We start from the raw sequence: 27,206 nt of genomic DNA on the forward strand, positions 1-27,206 counted from the left end.
GGCATCTGGTCCCATCACTTCATGGGAAATAGATGGAGAAACAGTGGAAACAGTGTCAGACTTTATTTTTTGGGGCTCCAAAATCACTGCAGATGCTGATTGCAGCCATGAAATTAAAAGACGCTTACTCCTTGGAAGAAAATTCATGACTAACCTTGATAGTATATTAAAAAGCAGAGACATTACTTTGCCAACCAAGGTCCGTCTAGTCAAGGCTATGGTTTTTCCCGTGGTCAAGTATGGATGTGAGAGTTGGACTGTGAAGAAAGCTGATCGCTGAAGAATCGATGCTTTTGAACTGTGGTGCTGGAGAAGACTCTTGAGAGTCCCTTGGGCTGCAAGGAGATCCAACCAGTCCATCCTAAAGGAGATCAGTTCTGGGTGTTCATTGGAAGGACTGATGCTGAAGCTGAAACTCCAATACTTTGGCCACTTAATGTGAAGAGCTTACTCATTTGAAAAGACCCTGATACTGGGAAAGATTGAAGGCAGGAGAAGAAGGGGACAACAGATGATGAGATGGTTGGATGGCATCACTGACTCAATGGACATGGGTTTGGGTGGACTCCAGGAGTTGGTGATGGACAGGGAGGCCTGGTGTGCTACGGTTCATGAAGTCGCAAAGAGTCAGACACGACTGAGTGACTGAACTGAAGTGGGTGTGAGAGTGGTAAACACCATTCACAGGAACAGCAACTGTGAGCACCCAGCACTTGTTACGACGTGTAGGTTCACTATGCTAGCACAACAGACCAATGAAGTACTATTACTCCCATTTTACATATGAGCAAACAAGTTTAAGGAACTGAACTAACCTGTTTAGTGACCTAGTAGATGGAGGAACCAAGAGTCAAACTCATACAGCCATCATACTTTACAATTGAAACCACTTTCTAAATACATGTTTGAGGCTTAGGTTGAACATCACAGTCTTTGAGATGCCTGCGGGACACAAAACTCCTAGATGGTCTAGAAGAGAATGTGGGAAGTCTGAAGCTTAGCAGAAAAATTAGGTCTAGAAATACGGGAGTCAGAAGGATGACAAAGACAGAATAAACGTGAAAACGCAAGCTCTGTTAAATAACTGATTATAACAACCTGTGATAGGGAAACTGGTCAAAGGCAAGAAATGGAAAAATGAGATCACCCAGAGAAGTTCTCAGTGTGATCAAGAGAAGAAGATTAAAGACAGGACCTAGGGAACGTTACCATTTAAAGGGTAATTTTAATATTCAACAAATATTGAGGTACTAATTATTTAAAAAGGCACTGAGGACAGCAAAGAGCACAAAGGAATTCTTCCTTCCAAGAACTCACAGTCTCACAGCAGAGCTAGTAAGTACTGATAAGCCACTAGATACAGAAGGGAAACACTACCAGAAGAAAGTCATATCAGATGAAAAAGTTCAGAAGAACAGAGTGGGGTAGAAGAGTTCCAGAGAGAAGTACTTGAACTCAAAATTTAAGTTTTAGGGTAAAAATACCTTAAAAGGTAGAATTTTTTTTTAAATATCAAAAAGCATATTATACATGGAATCTCCAGTTACTAAATCTAAAAGACAAAAGTGAGCTGAAGGCAGAAGGCTGAAATCACAAGAGCACAAGTTTTTGCCTGAGACAAAAGTACAGGCTCTCCCAACCATGTGATCTCAACTTTCTGAGCCTCTCTAGTGTTCTTTTCTATAAAATCAAGATAATAGCTACCTTAAAGATTTTTATTTGAGAATATCCATGTAAAGTCTCTTAACAATGCCTAAAACACAGGTAAGTTAATTTTAAGTCAGGAAAGTATTATATTTTAATTGTCAGGTCCTCTAAAGTCCCTGTTGTTGTTGATTAGTTGCTAAGTTGTATCTGACTCTTACAATTCCTTGGATTGTAGCACACCAAGTTCCTCCATGGGCTTTCCCAAGCAAGAATCCTAGAGTGGGTTGCCATTTCCTTCTTCAGGGGATCTTCCTATCCTAGGAATTGAAACCATGCCTCTTGTATTGGCAGGCAGATTCTTTACCACTGAGCCACCATGGAAGCCCCAAATGTCCCCACTACACTTTGAAAACTACAAATACCATTATCACTGCAATGGTATATCATGAAAGTATAATACCAAAAAGCAAAACTGTGGTGTTTGAGGACCTTCAATCTCTAAACTTAAGTCTGTTTTTATACTGCATTCTGTTCCGTTCCGTCGCTCAGTCATGTCCGACTCTTTGCGACCCCGTGGACTGTAGCCTATCAGGCTTCTCCGTCCATGGGATTCTCCAGGCAAGAATACTGGAGTGGGTTACCGTTTCCTTCTCCATTAGCATGTACTTAACTGGGAAATTGCACAGCTAAACAGGCAGCAATCACAATTTGAAACTAGTGCTCAGGTTACTGCAATAAAATGGAACAAATCAAAAATTTTCCTTTCTTATCAAATCAGGAAAGCATGGAATTGTGAATCTTTTTTGAAAACGAAGCTCACTTGCTTACCTCAACTCTCTAATCATCAGGTATTATGGTTCAGCATTATTCACTGAGACCTCTAGATGTTTTTTTCAGAAAGCAAATGATCTTCTTTAGATTGTTCTGTACTTGTTTTCTGTTTAACTTCACTCTATTTCCATCTTTTACAAGCTATATGCTATTTTAATCCAAATCAAGGTGACATTCATTAAATAGACTTGAATCCTGCAATGCACAAACTCTAGGAAAATACCCTGAAATTCACCCGTTCAAGAGAGAGTAGAAACAAAGATGCAGAATGACAGAGAGAGTGGCAGTAACATATTGATTCATTTATCCATCCAAGAAATATTTATTTCATATGTGCTAAAATATAGCCACTATGCTAGGAGCAGGGAATAAAGTAGGGAACAAGACAGAAAAGATCTCTGCTCTCCAGGAATATACAAACTAATCAGGGAGGCAGACATTAAAACAAATACATGACTACAAACTGTGCCAAGTGCTCTGATGGAAGAGAAAAGGGTGCCATGAGAGTGAAAAATTAATAAACAGAAAAAACTGGTCTGAAGGAATGATATACCAAGACCTAAAGGTTAGGTAGATATTTGTTAACTGAACAGAGTGAATGAGAAAAGCTTGCTCAAAAGACAACACATACTCATTACTAACTTTAATTATTAAAAAAAAAACTTTTTAATAGATGTTTTCAAAATAATTTATATAGTGTAAGTATATATAATGCATTTAATATACTATAATTCGTAATATATTATAATGAAATATAAAGTATTTAATACAATTATATATAAATATAATTTATATATTTGAAATATTTTTATATATTTGAAATATTTTAATATATTTTCAAACATTTCGGTGCATAGCTTATGGTTTTGCTGTTATACAGCTGCTTATATACTGGATAGAGAATTTTAATCCATTTATTAACTTACCATACACATTTTTGGGTTTCATTATAAAATATTTCAAAGTTTTATATCATTTTGATATCAATTGAATATTGCAGAGTTGACTTGATTTTACAATATTCCACAAATATTTGTGTGCCTTATATGATCAGATGCAATATGTGCTGCTAAACACACTACAAAAAAAGAAAACAGATACTATGCTTGCACTCATGGAGCTTACAGTGAAGGATCCACACACATTAAATAATCACACAACTATTAGCGCTATGATGAAAAAGTAGAATGTGCTATGACAGAATATGAAGGGTAACTTAATTAAGATTCACAGTACAAAAAGAAAAAAAAGATCAGAATAATATTTTTTAAAGATCACTTTGAATATAATGTGAACAATGCCTTAAAAGACAATGGAAGCGGACCTGCCCCATGGCACAGTGGATAAAAATCCGCTTGCCAATGCAGGGCACATCAGTTCAAAACCTGGTCCAAGAATTCCAAGTGCTGCAGACAAACTAAGTCTGTGTACCACCATTACTGAGCCCATGTGCTGCAACTACCGAAGCCTGTGTGCCTAGAGCTCCGCAACAAGAAAGGCCACTGCAAATGAGAAGCCTGCACACCACAACAAAAAGCAGCCCCCATTCATTGCAACTACAGAAAGCCCACACAAAGCAACGGAGACTCAACACAGTCAAAAATAATTAACATATTTTTTTAGAAACAGACAACAGAAGAGTGGAATCAGGGAGCTAACTTGAGTTACTGCAATACTTGAGACAAAAGATTTTATTTGGTGAGAATTATGGAATGACTGAAGCAGAGGCTCAGAACTGAGCCCCAAGAAATTTCAACACCGAATTAGGATGAAAGGGAAGCCACAAGAAAACTAAAAACAAATGGTCAAGACAGTAGGACAACCAAGCTAAGGCAAGAAGAAGAAAAGGGGAAATGATATAAGATGATCATGAAAAAAAGAAAAGTGAAAACACCCATCTGAACTTGGCATTGGGAAAGCTATTTCTGACCTAACTGTAGTAGTAGTTGCAGAAGCCAGTATGAAGTGGGTTAAAAAACCAAAAATCAATCAATCACTGGGGGAATTTGTTTCTGTCAATGAGGGAGATCAGGCAATGTAAAAATCTTCCTGATTAAAATTACCTAAAATGAATAGTTGAGCCCGTAAGAAAGAAAAAAACTTACGGGCCAAAATGAAGAGAAAAAGCTTTAACAGCTGCCCTAGAGCAAGCAGCCTGTCAGAAACCTAGGAGCTTGGTTTTAATGCTCACAAGGAAAAGAGATAAACCTTGGGTCTCCAATGGAGGAAAAGCTGAAATTGATAAGACCTTGTTTATATAGTTTAGACTTTCCAAGGGCTAGACTTTGAGGGAAAAGTTAAGCTATTCCTTCCCAACTCCACCCACAAAGACTCTCACAAAACACAAAACGCCAAAATCACAGCATACACCGGGAGAAAAAGAAGTTTGTCCAATTTGATCTCAGCTTTGAATAAAGGATGGAAAATCTGCCTTGAGATTCATATAGGTTGACAGTCTTGCCTTCAAATAGGTTTGGGGGTTTGAATTCACACCATGTTCCTGGTCTGGTAAGTCCCAAACATTAAATTAACATAAGAAGGGGTTAGGCAGTCTTGTCACTCTCTGAAGAGCTATATCCTCAACTCAAGACTAGAAAATGAGCTTGCAATCCAAAATTAGAAAACAAGGAAAGAACAGTCCTCTTTCTCACAAGTTAGCATACATAAACATTAAGATTTGACTGTCTTCTAAGAACCTTAGAAAATAGAAACAGCAAATAAGGATTAGGACACAAAGATTGCAAATGATTAAGAACCTAAGAAAAGGAATAAAAAAATAAGAGAAAGAACAGCATTCTATAAGAACCTGGGATTATCCTGCTGCGGTAAGCAGAATTCTAAAGATGTTTCCCAAGTTTCCCCTCTCCTGGTTATTCAACCAAACACTAATCTAGGAGTTCTGAAGACACCTGGCAGATTGAATTAAGGTACTGATCAGCTGAACTTAAAATAGGAACATTATCTGGATATGAGGATGGGCCCAGTGTAATCAAATGAGTCCTTACAAACCAAAGAAGGACAGGATAGCCAGTCGGAGATGTAGAAGAGAAAGCAAGAGAAACGCAGCAGAAGGGAAAGTCAAAAGATTCTAAGAATAAAAAGGACTCAAACCATTACCTAGGGGCACATGTGCAAGGATGAGCAAGAAGCCTCTAGGAGCTACGGGAGGCCCTCAACTGACCAGTATCAGGTAGTGAGGAAGCATTAAAAGAACAGTGGAGACCTACCAGAAGGACACGGAGCCAGCTAAAAGGGCTCCCAATGGCTAACTGTGAACAATTTGAGCATCACAACAAATGGATTATAATCCATACAAATCTATAAGTCCACAGTGAAATAGACTGAAAGTCTGATGAGGAATGGACTATTTAATTTACAGTCTTTCATTTTGTTCCACAAATTATTACAATGGGGGGAAAAACCTTTTCACTGGAAAAGTCTCATAGTATGTCATCTGACAAAATGCAATGGAAAGATCACTTCAAAATATATAACCTGAACCTTATAATTTAAAAAACTCAGGTAACATCTAAAGACTGGACAGCCAGGCAAGTACCTGGATGCTAGTAATATGGCAATGTTAATTTACTATTCATGATAGCTATACTGTGATTTTACAGAATATCCCTATTTATAAGAAATATTCAGGTATTCACAGCTGATGGGGTACTATGACTCTAACTTACTCTCAAATAGTTGAGGAAAACAAAGTCCTCTATACTATATTTACAATTTTTCTGTAAGTTTGAGAGTCTTTCAAAATAAAGTTATTTTTTTAGACATAAGAAAAGAGCTAAACGTTCTTAAAAACAAGAAAGAAAAAACTAGACCAGGTCCATTAAAAAAGAAAAACCCACAAAGAATTCCTAAAATTTAAAAACATATTCACAAACACTAAACAGAAACAGTAAGACTAAAGAAATTATGAGTGAACAAAAAGTGCTAAAGAAATTAAACAGATATAGCATTCAGAGATTAACAAGTGGAGATTACAAAAGAGAGGGTAAAGAATATGAAAGACAGGTAAAAATCTTTAAAAAAGACCTCAAGAACAGAAAGAATAGGAAGAGTAATAATTTGAGATATAATGGCTACAACTGGGTCCAGAACTGACAACAGACATAAATTCTCTCAATGAAGAAGCACAGATCTTAAACAGGGGTGTGCACGGAAAATAGTCTGAGGCTTAGGCACACAAACAGGAATGGGATTAAAAGAGAGTCTGGGGTGTTTCTTCAAGAGGAAAGACTAGAGCATGTTTAGATGTAGATGGTCAAAAGGTAAGTGATAGTGAAAGAGAGGGTAAAGAAACGAAAATGACAAGGTCTCTGAGAGGGCATAAAAGGATAGATACGGTCCAGATCACAAGTAAGGATTAGCCTCTGACTGCAGGAAGGACTGGAGAACAAGAAAAGAAGATGGATACAAATCAAGCAGGGTTGCAGAACTGGGTGTTGAGAGATCAAGGTTTTCCTGGGAATAAAAGACAAAGACATCTAATATAGTGGGGACAGGGAAAGGGGCGAAAGAGTTAAAAGTATCATGGCAAAAATTGAGAGCTTCCTAGAGATGTGCACTAATGTTGCCAAGTAATGTAAATGTTACTCAAGGCTATTATCAGGAACCTAAACACTTAGCTCAGATAAAGCATAAAAATATCCGTGGTCAGGTTAATGAAGGAGAGTACTTAACTAAGAAGGGATAAGACACACCTAAACTGGTATCAATCATAAGCCTAGATGAGAAACATCATGAAGTTCATCAAAGTGATTTATTTTTTAATTTCTTTACCTTAACAAAAAGGAAGGTATAGTAGGAAAAAAAAGTGTCTAGTAAAATGAAGAGCATAATCTTATTAGATGTGGCAGCCATTAAAACAATTATTCATTCTTCATGAAAGATTTTTTGTTACTTAAATAAAAACATAAAAGTAATGATAACATTCAATTTTAGAAAGTGAAGACAAGGAAAAAACTACTCTCAAATCTTTAACATAGTTACTATGATAATTTTGTCTAACATTTTATTCTCTATTTCTGACTCTTCCAACCAGAATCTGAGAACCAAGAAAACAAAAATCATAAGAAATTGAGTCTTTTACCATACAGTCATTATTTATGCATAATAATACACAACTTGTTGTTCTGGGTTTGGTGTCTGGAAAAATATATCCTGGATATATTTTCAAGTTACTAGATAAACTTCCTAAATAAAACTTGATAATCAAATCTAGGTGATACTGTAGGAAATATGAGTATCATTTTCATATTCCCAATACTTTCACTTTTTCGCTATGATAAATAGCTCTGTAACTCTAGCCTTTTCATATGTTGTACCATTTCCTTAGAATAGTAATTACTTCTATTTAGTTCTTTTCGATGTCCTTAAGAAGCACTTCATAGTTAAGAGTCCATGTTTCAGAATTCTTTCCTTTCTTGATATTTCTACATTTTCCCTATAATGTGTCCAGATGACAATTTTTTCTTCACTCTTTTTTCTTTGGCACTCCAAGGGCTGTTTCAATCTGAGACCTCTTTTTTTTTTTTTTTTTTAAGAAAGTTTATCTCCATTATCTCCTCTTCTTCGTTCTTTCTCTGCCTTTCTGGGGCTCCTGTTATCTGGATTTTTACTTCTAGCCTCCGTGTTGTTGTTGCTCAGTCACTCAGTTGACTCTTTGTGACCCCATGGACTGCATGCAGCATGACAGGCTTCCCTGTTCTTTTTTATTTTTTTATACAGATCCTTTCCATCTTTCTACAGATTTCCTTAATCTGACCTACCCACTAATTATTTTCTTCTTTGGCTATATGCACTGCTATTTATTCCATATATGGTGTTCTTTATTTCAACCATTATAATCTTCCATACCTAAAATTTCTTTTTCTTTTTATAAATGTTTTCTTAGTTGAAAATTATTTCCCTTCACATATTTTATATGTTTATTACACTAATTTGGTCTCTCTCCATAGTTCCTTTAAGGACTGATCTGGGTAGAAGGTCAGATTTTTTGGTCTCCTAAATCTTGACACACCTAGAAACAACTTTCAATATGAGCTTTCTAATCTGGAATAAAAATCTTAGTTGCTTCTAATAGTTTTGGAGCATGACGCATGCTCCACAAGCATCATGAAGAAAAATCTGAGAAGCATAATCCCAAATACTTAGCTGTTATTACATGAATATACTATTCTCTCAGGAACAGGTATATACACCAATCCACTCCAAGTAGCTAAATTCTACACTTTAAGCATCAGGTAAAATGTTCTGTTCTCTGGATATCTCGTTCCCTCCGATGAAAGCAATTTCCTCTGACCTTGAACTCTTATTATACTATAGATCATTTAAGAAGTTATAACTATTATTTGGGAATATACACAGTTCTTTTCCTTTTAGATTTTATGTTCCCTAAACAAAGGTCCATATAGTAAAAGTTACGGATTTTCTAGTATTCATGTATGGATGTGAGTTGGACCATAAAGAAAGTAGAGCACCAAAGAACTGATGCCTTCAAATTGTGGTGCTGGAGAAGAGAGTCCCCCGGACTGTGAGAAGATCAAACCAGTCAATTCTAAAGGAAATTAACCCCAAATATTCACTGGAAGGACTGATGCTAAAGCTTCAGTACTTTGACACCTCATGTGAAGAGTCGACTCACTCGAAATGACCCTGATGATGGGGAAGATTGAAGGCAAAAGCAGAAGGGGGAGGCAGAGCATGGGATAGTTAGATAGCATCATCGACTCAATGGACATGAATGTGAGCAAACTCTGGGAGACAGTGAAAGACAGGGAAGCCTGGCATGCTGCAGTTCATGGGGTCGCAAACTGTAGGACACAACTTAGTGACTGACAACAACAACAAAGGCAAGATCCATTTGCAGTATATACTTATTTCCCCAAAGCAACTAACAAGGATCTTAGATATAGAAACAATATATACTTGCCAAATGAAAAACAGCCAAGAAACTCTTGAGAAGGAATTAATACTGCAGATACTCACAGCCTGCAAGATTTGTTTTTGTTTTTAGGAGAGAGAAAGGATAGAGTAGATGCATATGTTAACTGGTTTAGAGCAGTGGACTCAGAATAAACATGCTTATTCTCAACCATTCCAGAAGTAACACAGAGATACATTATAGAATTAGAGAACTGTTATAAATCATAGAATATAGTCTGAGATTCTTCTTTCTCTCAGTGAGAGAGAAGTGTCACAGATATAGAAAATAGCCTTCAAAAAAATCAAAGATATAGGTAGGCTTCTAAATCTTGACAGGTAAATAGTTGCTCCCAAGCTACATTAGGATTAATTTAACACTATTACCTGTTTTAGAACCATGCTTGAGTTTGGTACCTATGAATTTAAGTTCCTGATGTTAGTATAAAACTGTCAACACTGTCTAAAGAAAGGACTCACTTTCATTTTGAATTTTTAATAAACCAATTCCTAAAAACTACCATGATAGACAAGTTGAAAAACTTAAGACATTATGAGAAGGAAAAATCAGTAAAGTTAAAGTCAAAACAGGGAGAGGTCAGTAATTATATATTTATTTTTCACTAAAATAAAAGGTAGCACTCAAGGTATTATCAATAGCAGCATCATTTAATTTAAAATAAATTCTTATAAATTCATGTCCATTTACACCAATTCCTTCAATGAGAACTTTTCAGATTCTTTTTCTCTTGTAGTTTCAATGAAATGCTTATACATTTCACTTTGCAAGTAAATAAGACGCATACTGCAAATGAGTTTTTAGCCCCAGTGGCTGATTCACCATTCAAATATTAATATCCTTCTGTGTTTATCACTTGAACAGCCATCTTTCAGGTACTTACAGAGATCCACAGAGTAGCCTGCATGCTTTGAGATGGAAAAAGTCTTACTGCTTTATCTGTAATATATATCTTATATTACTTAGCAAGGCTAAATAGTAATTAGTCAAATTCCTTCCTACTTAGGAACAAATACCGAAATGAACAGCAGCATTTGTTGTATCTTGGGGTGTAACAATTTATTGTATAAAAATAACATACCAATTAATTCAGTAAGAAGGAAAAACAAGTCTATTGTGATGAAAATGAAATTAGATCTAGAATGATCTAGATCCACTATTCTCAGTCTCCACAATATTCACAGCAACAGCTTCTCCCATCAGCAATGTCTCATTACACATAGTTAATCTCAGATGATTCACAGAGGGACTGTGGAACAGTTCTGTCTGGGAACTATTCATCCCTGTTCTTAGATCTCTACCTCAATCCTGCCTTGAAAGAAGAAGGGGACATATGTGAAGAGAAAAAAAATCTATTTTCCTACAAATCATTCTGAATAAACCTGAGTAGGATCCCATTCTTGAGGGAGAATATTCCCCCCAAATCAATTAGCATTTATATTATTCTCAATCCTATAGCAGATATCTATGAATAACTGGTTGACATCACTTTGCCTCCTCCATCAAATAAGATTTGTTTAATAAGCATGGATATGACAAACTATAAGCACCATAATTAAGGGAATTTAGAACCTTAGTAAATGGGGCACCGAAATCAATTAGCAATATTACTGTGGTGAAAACAGATCTAAGCTCTTTAGCTACTTTAATCTACTATTTCAAAATTATATTAAAAGTGAGACCTGAAGCTAAACAAATGAAGCAACTCTACTTTTGCAGCAAAGAACCAAGTTACTACTGTGACAGAAACAAGATGGCCTAATGCAAAAGCTTAATTTCTAAAGAAAATAAACACATTACAGACAATATATAAAACCTATTCAAGGACTATGTAGCAACTGACAACAATTTATTCATTCAACATTCATGGAGAGTCTACTAGATGATAAGTTAAATACCAGTGAAATAAAGAGTAAAATCCACTGCCTATGCTACATGGCTTTATAGTCTAGTGAGGCAGAAAAACTATAAACAAACAAATAATTAAACCACCTAGAAAGCACTAGAGAAAAAACACACTTGAAATAGGATGATATAAATCAGACTGATGATGTGCTAGGTTTTAACTGGACTATGAAACTAAACTCCAATCTGTTTCATCATTATTTTAAGTATTCTTGCCAGATGAAATCTAGAGGTTAAACTTATAGCTCAGTAATATCACAAAATCTAAATTCTATCACTCAAGCTAGTTAGTTCCACGGTACCACCATGAAACAAAATGTTATGAAATACACGGCACTTAACTTCACAGACGCCTATTTAAAGTTTACCCCCCACCTTGCCCCACTGTTTTTTGAGCAAACTCCAGGAGATAGAGAAGGACAGGGAAACCTGGCGTGCTATGGTCCACGTGTTGCAGAAAGTCAGATATGACTTAGCAACCGAACAACACTGTTGTTCAAAGCAGTCAAATGACTATTTTGCCTTTCCAAACTGACTTAAAAGTCTCCAAAATTTACTCAAAGACTTTTACATTCTGTCTTTCTCCTATCTACTCAGTTCTCTTTTTCTGTTAGGACAATAGTTTTAATATTATTTCAACTCAAGTTTCCTAAATTTCTCTCATCACACAGAATTCATCCTATTTGAAGCTATTTTTAAAATATATATGTTGGCAAAGTGCTTTCCTAAAAGTAATTTTCTTTGTATTGATGATATTCTTACTTCCTTATCAAAAAATACCAATTTCAAAAGTTTATGGAATATTTTACACTTCAAAAAACCCACCACCATTAAGCCCTAAGATCTTCTATGAGAAAACATCAAATCAAGAAATACGCTTAAAATTCAACATGACTATTAAACATACAATATGTCCTAGGTTCTTATACTTTCATTAGTTTTTCAAAGCAAGTCTTACTGAAATAGCAAATTTTAATTTTATAAAGTTCTATGTAACAAGACGTTTTGAGATGCATCCATGCTGGAGAGTGAATAAAGAAAGTAATCCAGTTTAACGCTTCAGAATTTCAGCATTCTAACAGAAGAGTTTATGGGTTGTTTCCCTCCCCCCACTCCACAAATGTGAGACAAGTATGACTAAGATACAGATTACAGAAACAAAAACAATTGTCTGGAGCAGCAGTAGAAACAGAATGAAGAAAGCATTAGACCACCAGGTACACCACAAGTGCAAGGCTTTTTGTTTTTAATATCAACAGATGGGGAAAAAAATTGCAGGAGATAAATCTATGCTTAATTTTAAATTCTACTTTCTTTACATAAAGACAGATGGAAGGTCATACCAGCAGATACAACCAATGTCTAAATCATTGATTTTTGCAGAGAGCAGTCTATCAGGAAACTGACTAAGATATACTCATGCCACAAGAAGTGGGAGAGAAAGGAGAGCCTACAGAGGCAGGTCAGTCCAGGAAAAACTTGTGCCTTGTTAAGGACTATGAATTTATCCCATCAACACCAGGATTTAAGTACGATAGTGACATGGTCAGATCTGCATCTTTAAAAAAAGATCTGAGATTAATAATCTAACTTTCTATCTTAAATTAGAAAAAGAGCAAACGAAATTCAAAGTAAGCAGAAGGGGGAAAAAAAAAGCAGAAATACAATAAAGAACAGGAAAACTATAAAGGAAATTAATGAAACCACAAGTTGGTTTAAAAAAACAAAACTGCTAAATCTTCAGCTAGACTAACAAAGGAAAAGAAGACTCAAATTACTATAATCAGGAATAAAAGGGGACTTTACTACACATCTTATAAAAAAAATTTTTTTAAGGATTATAAAGATAATATTATGAATAACTATATGCCAACAAATTTAAAAATCCAGATGAAATGGGCAAATTCTTAAGAAACATCCAAAATACAAAAATTGACACAAGAAGATATATATTTTTCTACAAACAAAAAACAAAAAATGCCCAATAAAAACATAAAAAGATGCTAATTCATGAGTCATAAGGGAAATGCAAATCAAAACCAAAATAAGGTACCATTTCACATACACTTGGATGGCGATGAAAAAAAAGGAAGTAGTAGTCTTGGTGAGGATGTGGTAAAATTAGAACGCTCGTGTACTGCTAATGGAAATGTAAAATGGTACAGCTGCTGTGGGAAACAGTTTGGCAGTTCCTCGAAAAGTTACCATAATGAACCAGCAATTCTACCCTACGTACACACACCAGACAAATAAATAAAACCAGTATGTTCACACAAAAAGTTGTGTGAAAGTTGACTGCAGTATCAGTCATACTATTCAAGAAGTGGAAAAAACCAAATGTACATCAACTGATGACTGTATAAACCAAATATGGTATATATCCATATAATGTGTACCATCCAACCATTAAAAAACAAACAAAAAAGAATGAAGTGTTGATATGTGCTATAATGTAGATAAACCTTATGTTTAAACACGAAAAACATTAAGTAAAAGGAACCAAACACAAATTCCCTATATGTGTAATGCCAAAAATAGGCAAATCTATAGAGACAGAACCAAATTTAGGGGCAGATTTCTCTGGTGGCTCAGTGGTAAAGAATCCTCCTGCCAAGGGGACTTGATCCTTGAGTTGGGAAGGTCCCCTGGAGAAGGGAATGGCAATCCATGCCAGTATTCTTGCCTGGAGAATCTCATGGACATAGGAGCGAGCAAGCTACACAGTCCATGTGGTTGCAAAGAGTCGGAAACACTTACAGAGACAGAAAATAGATTGTTGATTGCCAGGATACAGAGGGGGAAGACAATATACTGGGATTATGAGATTTATTCTGGGACTGATAAAAAGAATCTAGGATTAGACAACCATTACAACTGCATCACATTGTGAATATGGTTGACCCTCAAACAATATGAATTTGAACTGCATGGGTCCACTTTACATGTTAATTTTTTTCAGTAGCAAATACTGCAGTACTACACGATCCTTGGCTGAATTCATGGATGTGAAAGTAACTATAGGAAAGAAATCTGTATATGCAGGGCCAACTATAAATTATATGCAAAAATTTTACATGTGAGGAGTGTTAGGGCCCCTAACTCTTGAGATATTCAAGGGCCAACTGTATACCAAAAACCTTGAATTATATACTTTTAAATGGTTAAAATAGTAACTTTCATACTTAAATAAATTTTATCTCACTAAAGATGCTGGGGGGGAAAAATAAGATACTGAAGAAGTAGATCAAAAGTCATATACTCTGAAAAAGGATGAAAGAAGTAGGAAAAAGAAATAAGGGAGTATAATTTTACACAAAAATGCAAAACAACTAAGCAAAGGAATTATAAACAAAATGCAGGTAGTCGTTAACCGTGGGGAATGCAATGGTGAAGAGTATTCAACAGTGCTGGTAACATTCTATTTCTTAAATTGGCAGTAAATTTCTGAGTGCTCAAGTTGAAAAAGGATCTATGAAAATATGGCAAAATATTAACAGGTGTTATATCTGTAATAAATTCATGATGTCTGCACTTTTCTATAAATGTGAAATATTTTATAAATTTATTAAAAAGATAAAGCAGAATGATATAATGGAATACAAAAAGCCAAAACAGAGTGACCAACAATACCTCTGCAATGAAATCAAGTAAGATAAAAACCTGACTGTCTCCTGGAATTGGCAATCAGAACTGGTCACCAATAATTTAAGAGAGAAAAGTTAACAAAAACGGTTCAAAGCCAAAATTATTCAACAAATACATGTACTAGCAAAGCCTAACCTCGGAAATGACTTAAGCAACACCTTCTTAAAGTACAGTAGAATAATTGTAAGCGAATATGGTATGCAGAATACTACCTCCCCAAATCTGTCCCCAAAGTGTCCATGCCTTAATGTCCACAACCTATGAATGTGTTACCTTAAATGGCAAGAGACTACACAAATGTATGTAACTTAAGGACCCAGAGAACCAGAACTGTCTGGGTGGACCCCATATAATCAGAGTCCTCACAAAGTATATCTGAGAACCAGAGAGACTGAAACATGAGAGACTCCCCCCAAAATTGATGGCTCGGAAGACAGAGATCACAGGGTAAGGAGAGCAGGCACTCCTCCAAAGCTGGAAAATATAAGGAAATAGATCTTCCTATACAGATTTGAAAAGGAACAAAGCCTGCCCACACCTTAACAGACCCAGAAGGTTCATGTCAGACTTCTACAGAACTATAATAAATGTGTCTTGTTTTCAGTTTCTGATAATTTTTTAGAAAAACCACAGAAAACAAATATAAGAAGAATAAAATGGAATGTAAACCCTTTTTCTTTCCTCCTCTGGTGACAAGTCTCAAGCTTTTTATTGCTTGATGTTCAATATAATGAAGAAGAAAAAAATTTTAAGCTAACATTTGACACCTCATATCCATTAGGATGGTTACTATCAAAAAAAGCAAGAAAACAAGTGCTGGCAAGGATATTAAGAAATTGGAACCCTGAACACTGTTGGTGGGAATGTAAAGTGGTGCAGCAACTATGGAAAATGGTACAATAGTTTCTCAAAAATTAAAAATATAACTATGTAAAAAATAAGTTACAAAGATTATACAGCACAGGAAATACAGCCAATAATGTATTAATAACTTTAATGGGGTATAATCTATAAACATTCTGAATCACTGTTGTACACCTGAAACTAACAAAATGTTGTAAATTTAAACAAGTATCGCAAATACTTAAATTTAAAAAAAATTAAAAATATATAACTACCATAAGCTCCAGCAAGTGCATTTCTGGGTAAAATGAGATTCAAAGACATCTGAATAGCCACATTCAAAGCAGCTTATTCACAACAGCCAAAAGGTGGATGCAACCCAACTATACCTTAACAGATAAATGAATAAGAAGTGATATGTTCATATGATGCAGTATTAATATTATTCAGCCTTAAATAGGAAGGAAATTCCAACACATGCTATAACATGGATGAATCTTGATGATATGATCCTAAGTGAAATAAGTCAGTCACAAAAAAGACAAATATTAAATGATTCTATTCACATGAGGTATCTAGAGTAGTCAAATTCATACAAAGTAAAATGGTGGTTGTCAGGGTCTGAGGAGGCAGGGAATGGGGAGCTACGGTTTTATCACTATAGTTTCAGTTTTTGTAACACTGAAAAATTCTGGAGATTGCTTGTACAACACTGTGAATGTATTTAACACAACACTGTGAATGTATTTAACACTAACTGCACAACTAAAAAAGGTTTAAATGGAAAATTTTATATTATGTGTTTTACTACACTTTTTAAAAAGATAGACTGGAAAAAAAAAGATAACACAAACATATGGATATTTCCAACTAAGTCCAAACAACTCGCCTTCAATCCTCCATAGGCTAAATATCAATTCACTAGATCCCACTACATTAAGTCCCCTACTATGAACTTTCAAGTTGTAAACTTTCAAAAATGCAAATGTGCATTCGCATTTGCATGCATATAAGTTATTAGTTCACTTGTCTGGCATGAACTACTGTACTTTCCAAGGTAATGTACTTTAAGATTAAAGATATAAGTGGACTAAAAGATATAAGTGCTGTATAAAATCAGCCAATTATGTTAAACTAGCATATCTGCCTTTACTGTGTTTGTCATTAGCCTCAATATAAAGGCCTTTAAAATTAACTTTTTTTTAGCATTTGAATGCATTTTTGTTTGGTATTATATTTATTCAATAAAGTATTTAATTAGTGCTAAAAAATTATTTTTGTGTTTGCTTTTGTATTATTTGTGTGAAAAGTATTATAAACCTATTACAGCACAGTACTATGTAGCACACTGTGGTAGTTGGGTACCTAGGCTCACTTTGTTAGGACTTATAAAACACACTTAATTAAACTTATAAATGTACTCTTAGAATGGAACTCTACTGTATAGAAAGCTCTAGATACTTCACCACAAAAATGTTAAAAGGAATAAACAAATTCAATAATGCTGCAGGATATAAAATTAACACACAAAATCAGTCATGTTTCCATACACTAATAACAAACTAAACAATAAAACAACCCCACTAACAACTGCATCATAAAGAATAAAATACCCAGAAACAAATTAAATCAAGGCGGTGAAAGATCTCTACACTGAAAACTAAAAGACATTAATGAAAGAAATTGAAGGCACAAATAATGGAAAGATATTCCATATTTATGAACTGGAAGAATTAATGTTAAATTGTCCATACTACCCAAAGCAAGCTACAGACTCCATGTAATCCATATCAAGATTTCAATGGTATTTTTCACAGAAATAGAAAAAAAAAAATTTAAATTTGTATGGAACCACAAAAGGCCCCAAACAACAAAAGCAATAATGCGAAAGAACAAACCTGGAGGCATCACGTATCCTGATTTCAACTATATAACAAAACTATAGTAATCAAAGAAGTATGGTATTGGCATAAAAACAGATATACAGATCAGTGGAACAGAATAGGGAGCCCAGAAATAAACCCAAGCATATATGATCAAGTTGTGACAAAAGAACTGAGAACATAAAATGGGGAAAGGAAAGTCTCTGCAATGAATGGCACTGGGAAAACTGGACATCCATATTCAAAAAGATGAACCTGGATCACTGACTTACAGTCTACACAAAACTCAACTCAAAATAGATTAAAGACTTGAATGTAAGACTTGAAACCATAAAAGTCCTAGAAGAAAACACAGGTGATAAGCTCTGTGATACTGGTCTTGGCTATGATTTTTTTGATTTGATAACCAATAACAAGCATCACTGACTTGATGGACATGAGTTTGAGTGAACTCTGGGAGTTGGTGATGGACAGGGAGGTCTGGCATGCTGTATTCATGGGGTCGCAAAGAGTCAGACACGACTGAGCGACTGAACTGAACTGAACTGATATCCGATAAAGCGTTAATATCCAAAATACATAACTCCTACAACTCAAAAGAGAAAAAATATCCGATTAAAAAACGGGCAGAAGATCTGAAAACATGTTTTTTTCAAGGACAAACAACAGATGGCCAACAGACACATGAAAAGATGCTCAACACCACTAATCAACAGGGAAATGCAAATCAAAACCACAATGAGATAACACTTCTCATCTGTTAGAATGGCCATTATCAAAAATTTAAGAATTAAGTATTAGTGAAAATGTGGAGAAATGGGAACCTGTGTTGTAAGAATATAAACTGGTGAAGCTACTACGGAAAACTGTTTGGAGGTTCTTTTAAAAAAAGAAACAAAACAAAGACCTAACATATGGATCCATTTCTGGGCATTTATTCAAAGAAGACAAAAACACTTAATCCAGAAAGGTATGTGTACCTGCCATGTTCACTGCAGCATTACTTACAAAACCCAAGACATGGAAACAACCTAAATGTGCATCAGTAGATGAGGTGGAATGGGTAATGGGGGTCAAAAGGCACAAAATTCCAGTTATAAAATAACCCAAGATTTTAAAGAAAATCTGTGTTCACTGTATTACTCCATGACATTAACTTCATTCACCATGCAGAGAAACGACCATTGCCCCATTAAATTAATATAACCAGTATTTTGTCAGTTACTAATGGCAAAGGATTTCTGTGGCTCCTGACAGTATTTACCTTTTTTCTTAACCCCATCTAGTCAAAGCTATGGTTTTTCCAGTAGTCATGTATGGATGTGAGAGTTGGACTATAAAGAAGGCTGAGCACCAAAGAATTGATGCTTTTGAACTGTGGTGCTGGAGAAGACTCTTGAGAGTCCACTGGACTGCAAGGAGATCCAACCAGTCCATCCTAAAGGAAATCAGTCCTGAATATTCATTGCAAGGACTGATGCTAAGGCTGAAACTCCAAAACCATGGCCACCTAATGCGAAGAACTGATTCATTAGAAAAGACCCTGATACTGGGAAAGATTGAAGGCGGGAGGAGAAGGGGATGACAGAGGATGAGATGGTTGGATAACATCACTGGCTCAATGGACATGAGTTTGAGTAAACTCCGGGAGTTGGTTATGGACAGGGAGGTCTGGCGTGCTGCAGTCCATGAGGTCGCAAGAGTCGGAAACGACTGAGCAACTGAACTGAACTGATACTCTTCACATTTTCATAATACTTCAAGAATAAATTAATAATATTAATTATTAATTATAATATTAATTACTAATATTCCAGAATTTTAAAAACAAGTCTAAATTTACCTATGCAAACCGAAAATGATGTTTTTATACTTTCCTATCAAAAAATGGTAACATGTTCACTTTAAAGAATGCTGCTAATCCCCTTTCCTCTGGATACCAATGTTCAAGAGTTCCTTTTTATCTGGAGTATTTATTCTAAGAGCTCACAGTTCCAAGTTACACAGGAAAGCAGGAGTTATCTTTAAATGCACCCATTAATATAATGCTCATTATGGGTTCCCCATCCCAACCACTTCCAGCCTCAAATCAACGGAGTGTCTTTCCTTATTCACCATGCAAGTCTCTTGCTGGCTATACATTTGTAAACATCTTACAATTTAATCCAGATACAATGCAAATCAATGGCAAATTAAACGACATTAGCAAAACATTCAAGGCTTCATGAAGTTAATGAAAATGTGCTGGGAAAACTGCCTGGAATCATACAAACAGTACTGATAAAATAAGTTTGTCAGTTAATGACTAAAAATGAAAATCAACAAAGGTGACACTAGATTCAAGATGTTTATTTTTTTGAACATCAAAAAATTACGGTTCTCGGAACTGAAGAAACTCAAACATTTTTGCAAAATTTTATCTTAAAAGAAAAAAAAATCCTATAAAAGATTCAAGTCTCCTGTAAAAATACTGGTCCCAAATTGGGCATAATCTAAAAAGAGTTAGTTTTTTTTTTTTAAAGTCGCTTAGTCATGTCTGACTCTTTGTGACCCCATGGACTTATACAGTCCATGGAATTCTCCAGGCCAGGATACTGGAGTGGGCTGTTCCCTTTTCCAGGGTATGTTCCCAAACCAGGTTTCCCACATTGCTTGTGGATTCTTTACCAGTTGAGCCATGAGAGAAGCCCAAGAATACTGGAGAGGGTTTGCATAGCTAAATTTAGCCTATGCCTTCTCCATGGATCTTCCCAACCCAGGAATTGAACCAGGGTCTCCTGTACTGCAGGTGGATTCTTTATCAGCTGAGCTACCAGGGAAGCTGACTTATCCTTTGTTTAATCACTCAATGAAACAGAGAGGTAGAATAACAAAAGTATTATGTTTTTAATCCTAAAATAAAATTCACATTCATGGTTGCAAAATAACAGCGAATTCCTGAAGAAGAAATCAATAATCAACTGCACTGGTAAGAGAAGTTCAAAAGAACCAGGGAAAAAAAAAACAAAACCCGTTTGTAAAACTAGAAAAAAGACTTTCATAAAGGAAGAACAACACTATCACCATTTTGCCTTACAAAGAGACAGTAAAAGCCAAACTGATGAACGAAGTTGACCTATTATCTTCCTAGAGGCAATCTACAAAAAGTTTCACTATGGCGCTGAACAATTGATTCAGAGCTAGGTTTCATTTCATCAATAGAACATGCAAGCTTTCAACTGGGATTCTCGACAAAAGGCAACCTTTGTAATAAATGAACCACCAGAGAAGATTCTAATAAAACTTACCATTGTGTATTGCATTCAGCAACTCTGAGAAAGCTTTTAAGTAAGGAAAAAAGGACTTCAGGTTAAGATCATTCTCAAACACACAAAAGAAATACATAGGTATAGACTGAATCAGTACAATAAAAATCTCAATAAGTCTATCATGTATCATTACTTAAATCATTACAAGCTTGGCTCAGTTTTCACACAGTATGAATTTCTAGATATTGCATTTCATTTGCCAATATATACTAAATTTGTATGCCAGATACACTGTCATAATGATGATAAATTTCCTTAGTAATAAATATATGTAAAGCTACTTTTAAAAAGACATTTAGTAGTCTAATGTCTTTCTTGCTGAAAGTCACTAACAATAAGATACAATTCTATACAGGTAAATCCACCTTTGGTCACACTTAACAATATTTATTATTTAAAAAAATAATAAAACTCATTTTAACATCTAACCTGATCAAACATTCTCATTTCCTAGACTTCAGAACAACAGTCTCAACATATGAAGTGGTCTAAGCAAAAAACTCTATCTAATGCCAATATACATATATGAACATTAAGATTAGTAAAAAACAAAATATTGAAAATATTACTTCACTGGGGAACAAAAGTCACAATTTCACAACAGAAACACCATATTAAAAGGCCAGCAATCAACAAAATTTGGTCACAATTTCACTGTAATATGGATTCTGAACACAGGACAGACAAAACAACAAGTTAATCTATCACTGTAGGAGAAACCTACATAATTAAGAACCAACTGCATTTTAGAAAATTAAAACTTAAGGGTTCAGAGGTGGTATAATATACTAGAAAAAGCACTAGAGTAGAAGTCAAAAAGCCTGGGTTACCAACCCAGTTTGACAACTTACTAGTTGTTGGACAAGCTCCATCATGCCGATACTGCATGGAAATTTCTGTTGGGAGGGAAGAGAAAGGAAATCAGCAAAGAAGTTGCCAGTGACTTAAGGGTAGAAAAGAAAGGGGCCAGAAAAACAAGAAAACATTCATCCAAAGTCTAGCTGAGAAGGGCAAACAGAACTGTGTGAACAGAAATTATAAGCCAATAACTGGGATGTCAGGGGTATGAGGACCAAACAGAATTTAATTCTCACAATCTTAACAGGACAGTGTAGAAATACACATGCATGCATATGTAGGCAAAGAATGAGGGAAAGACATAAGGGCTAACAAATGAATCTGTGTAACAAATGTTTTAAGAATAAATAGATACACCACTATGAGGAAGTATAGTTAGGCAATGTGATAAATTTTATATAATTCATTAGATGAGAACAATGTATCAAAAATATCTGAACGCTGTATTCAATTAGAAACTGTAATTTAAGTATGAAAATTTAGTTTATATCTGAGCAGAAATCCATTATGACTTACTGTTATGTAAGTTTTATATAACTTACAGTTACGTAAAACTCATTAAACTACACTCAGCTTATTCTCTTATACCTTTCATTTTTGATGATTATAATGAACAAGCAATTACTTTTATTCCTTTACTCCTCCCTTATGAAGAGAACTAGCAGAGGGTGACATGAGGCAATAAAACACTGCTAAAAGGAAAATCTGCTCAAAAATCGGGAGTAAATTTCTGTATGATATTCCAAAAGAAAAAATAATTGATAAAACCAGGACTAAGGGAATGCTGTGACTCAAAAGACCTGGCCTACTAATCTGGAAACAACTGTTATTCACGTGTGGCCACCACCACTGGCCAGTTATTTTTAAAGAAGGGATATCTGGGAATTCTCTGGATATTAAGTTAATTAAAAACATGACCTGTAGGAACCATGTGCCAGAGAGCTTCCAGGTAACCATCTTTCACGCATCTACCTCAAAAGTCAAGTCTAATCATGAGCCCACTCTGAATAATTTGAAATTAAAAAGACAAAGCAGTCACTGTAATGTTAAAGAAACTGATATGAGATAATGTTTAAGTATTCTCTGGTCTTAGCCGTATCCAATATCTTCTTCATTTATAATCCAATATAATCAATGTATACAAAATCATTAACCTAAGTCATTTAGATAGATGTGAATTATGTTCATTAACTGGATCTACTCCCTGGTCTACAGTACTGCATTACTAACTCTACTCTTATGAGTCTATTATAATAATACTTTATATCTTTATGATTCCCTTATTTGCTTACAGAATCAGTCTATTTTTAATTAAAGTATTTTATCAGAGAAAGACTTCTAAGTTTCACTTTACCAACGTTAATTAGACATGACATAAATAGGATCCCTTTCAAAGTTACATGGGCTCAAGTTAAACTTTCATAAACTTCATATTTCAGTAGAAACCAAAAGAAACGTCTAGAGGTGATCTACTCATATTAACTTATCTTTGTGATATCTTTTAAGAGCTTAGAATAAATACATAGCATCACAACAGAATGAGTGCCTTCCAGAATCTCTTCTTACAGCATTTATTACCACTAAAGAATTCCATCACTGAAAGATGTCAGGTACCTTAACTGAGAAAGGTATGGCAGCACTCTATTAAAGAATGAGCGACTAAGATTGAAAACAACAAACAGGGAAGAATATACTCTGAAAAGGCAAAGCATGCCCAAAGAAAAGAAATTAACGCTAAACTATCAACTCTTTATCAGTTAATGAATATCAAATTTTCCTCAGAAAAAGATGCTGATTTATGTGAAGAAAAAAAATGCTAACTTTCATTTTAGTAAATCCTAAATTCTCCTAATGTGATTGAGATAAACAGGAAAACAGTAAAGGACAAATACAGCATGTCAACTCATCTAAAACTTTCAATGTTTTCAACGTCCTAACTTTCAACATTTCAAAAGACCAGGTGCCTGTTAATACCTCAAAAGAAAATACGTAGGAAAGAATTCAATCAAAAGTTTAATATAATCTATAAGCCAAAACTTACATCCTTGAGTACATTTTGTGCAAGTCACTATAAAACAGTAGGTCATATATCAGGATGTACTGTGATTTATTTTAATAAAACTCCTCGATCACTCCAGTTTAGAGGTGTTTTCTGGGTTTCTATTCTGACTGGACCTAGGCCTCCTAGAATAAATATCTAGACACGTACGCACTACTGTAATTTGAACATGTCATGAAAAGAACTCTGACTATTCTTAAAATGCTATTTCTAACTAACAATTTTAAGAGAATCACATCATAAGAACTTGATTGTACATCTGCTTTATATCCTAGTGGTGGTAAAAGAGGAAAAACAACCACCACAACAATAGCAGCTGTCCTGTCTATTGCACAAGGTTGTTCTAAGGATCAAATGAAACGGTCATTAGAGAGTTCTTTAGCAACTCTTAGGTGCTCCAAGATATACAAGGTATCATGACTAGACATTCGGACTTAATTCTCCATAAACCCATCCTGCCCTGTTTAATCAATGTTACTTCTATCCCACAAACAAAAACTTGTTTTTACAAAGTCTGCCCTTCAAATATACCTTAACTTTCTTTTCTGATAATAATGCTGGTCTTCTTTATCTGCGTACTCCAAAGTACAATACAAATTTCATCTTGTCCATGGTCTTTTCCAGCTAATGATATATCTTAAAACTAGCCGTAATACTACATGAAAAGCTTTTAAAAAAATAATTTCACTTGCAACCTGGTAAAAACTCTTGAAAGACAAGTACAAAACTACACAGGATACTACTAAAACATGGTATGTTCTCAGTGATCACTTATTACTAACAGTATTCACTCTTTTTTCTTTTTAATGTTTTGCACTTAATATGTTCAAAGCACTATGCGAGCAGTGGAGACAGAAGTGAACATGACAAACAAAACCCTAAGCTGCTGGAGCTAGGGTTACAGTGCATGTTACAGTTCACCTTATAGCTAACAGGTGTTTACAAGATTGCCTGAATTGTTACTTGCACATGAATCTTTTAAAAAGAGCATCATGAAAAACTCTTGGTAACAGTACACAGTACATACTCCTATGACTTATTTATACAGGAGAAAGTTTTCTGCTTGTACAATTACTAAGTGACTTCTCAATCTAAACTTATTGCAAAAATAAAATGAACATTTTCATACTAGGAGGAGGTAGTACTATCGCAAATTAAAATTATTGGCTCAAATTTTCTTGTCGATCCCATTGCTTAAAGTATGACCAACAGTGTACTAACATGGTTTTAAACCCTCATCAGCAAACACCCCTTAAATTTTATAACTGTTACTGGAGTCAAGGAAAATGTATAGCTTCACCACTGAGAGCTGTGAGAATTCTGTTTATACTTCTGCTATATGAGTAATAATACTCTATGCAAGACTGTGTGCAGCACAAGCTAAGTTTCAACAGCAGTTAGCAATCTTAACTTATGGTAAGAAGACTTAATTCCTAAATATTCATGGCATTCATCTTGCTTTTCTAAGGTAAGAATAGACTTTTTAGAACTAAGCTTACCAATGAGAGAGAGCTCTGATCTAATCATAAAACTTATTAAAATGTGTAAGATTAAATAATATATTACCTCAAATAGTTTTAAACAATCTTACTCCATAATAATAGCTTTAACAAGATCTATACAATCTTCAAAGTGATTTTAAAATACAGATTTAAGGGGGAAAAAATCCTGACAAGTCTAAACTTCGTGAAATAATATTTATGGGAATTTCTCCCTAAATTTCTGTTTTACCTACTGGTGAGGTAAAAAGGATACAAATTCATATTTTTCTGCCACAAACACTGCTCTCTCAATGTAATCACTATGTAAAGAACATGATTTCCACACCTAAAATCTCCCCTAAATCACTAACACATAGCAAACTCTTTTCAAGAATGTAAACTGGTGTTTATGTCCATTAATTTGAGGATGTGTATTTCAACTGGCATCCAAATGCAATTTCTGAAATTCAGTTAACTCTCAGACTGTGCCCCTATGGATAGGACACTGGTGAGGATCTCTTCCTAAGAGCAAATTTACACCTAGCTTTCTCAGTATGTTACTCACCTGATTCTTATGCCTCTTTGCTAAAGATAAACATGAACTAAAAAACTTTTTTCCAAGGAAATCTGTGTAATTTTTTTGTGACCAGGGACTATGGCTACCTGCTAAGCTCTTCTGGTCTCAAAGCAAATATACTATATAAATAAAACATACACTCAAGTGTGCAAAATATTAAAATCTTTTCAATGAACTTATTTCTTGAGGCAATTTATTATTTTTCCCCTCTAAAACAGTGGTTCTCAACCAAGGGCAATTTTGCCCCTTTCAAAACCCAAATATTTTTTGATTGTCACTATGTGTAGTGGTAGGGTTTGGGAATCCTGATAAACATCCTACAAGGCACAGGACAGTGATGCACAGCAAAGAATTAGCCCAACCAGAATACCAATAGTACCAAGACTAAGGAATCTTGCTCTAAACGATTTTTAATGGTACTAAATCCTTCCATAGTTTCCACTCATTTCTCCAAAAAGCCTGTCTAACAGGTCCACCACAGGCAAAGAAGCTAGCTATCAGAAATAAAAAGAGAAAGAAATCCCTGACCACGTGATCTTGGACAACTTATTTTAACGAAGTCTCAGTTTTATCAGCTGTAAAATAGAAGCATTCATAGCCCCTGTGTCATAAAACTGTTCTAAATATTAAACAAGATAAAAAAGAATGTAACAGATGGCAGTTAATAAGTTACTATTTTTCATATCTGACCTTTACACATGCTCTTTTCTCCCTTATAATGGTCTTTCTTACATTTACTTACTGAAATGTCTGTAGAACTACAGACAATGCAAAATTCTATATTTGTAAAATAAACATGAATACTCTTTACTTAAATTCTATTTACTATTTTTCCATACCATTTTCCACCTATCCTCTCCATCTAACAGAACACACAAAATCCATAGTTTATTTTGTCCAAAATTTCATCATTTCTACAATCCGAAATCTAAAATTGAAACATGGGTAGTAAAATTTACAATCAACACATCTAAAGTCATTTATCTCAAATTGAAGATGTAATGTAAAAGATAAATGCTGACATTTAGCTAAGTTTCTGTCTTAAAAACACACATCTTGAAATCTTTAAAAATTGAAAATAATATTTACATTACAAAGTATAAGTTAAAGGAACATACCAAACAACAACATTTATAAATTTATTCATACTATAGTAAAAATGATGGTAAAAACTGGTAAACACAATTGAAAACAAAAATGATACATAACATTTGAGA

The 27,206-nt window shown here is 34.7% G+C and overlaps 1 protein-coding gene across 5 annotated transcripts in view; it reads right to left on the bottom strand.

Annotated features, from left to right (window-relative positions):
- MLLT10 (MLLT10 histone lysine methyltransferase DOT1L cofactor) overlaps positions 1-27,206 on the bottom strand; it is a 204,070-nt gene that overhangs the window by 34,776 nt on the left and 142,088 nt on the right. For all 5 annotated transcript variants that reach the window (XR_016039189.1, XR_016039188.1, XM_088844148.1 and 2 more), the window contains exons 12-13: positions 21,866-21,910; positions 20,994-21,026 (exon numbers count right to left, since the gene is read on the bottom strand). Coding sequence is in view for 3 of the 5 variants with exons in the window: in XM_088844148.1 (XP_088700274.1) it covers positions 20,994-21,026; positions 21,866-21,910 (78 nt within the window). In the remaining 2 variants the exon portion in view is untranslated. The remainder of the gene's footprint in view (positions 1-20,993; positions 21,027-21,865; positions 21,911-27,206) is intronic.

The sequence above is a fragment of the Moschus berezovskii genome, chromosome 15 (genome assembly GCF_049115385.1).
Source record: "Moschus berezovskii isolate FMDL1 chromosome 15, NW_MosBer_1.0, whole genome shotgun sequence".
Taxonomy (NCBI): Eukaryota; Metazoa; Chordata; class Mammalia; order Artiodactyla; family Moschidae; genus Moschus; species Moschus berezovskii.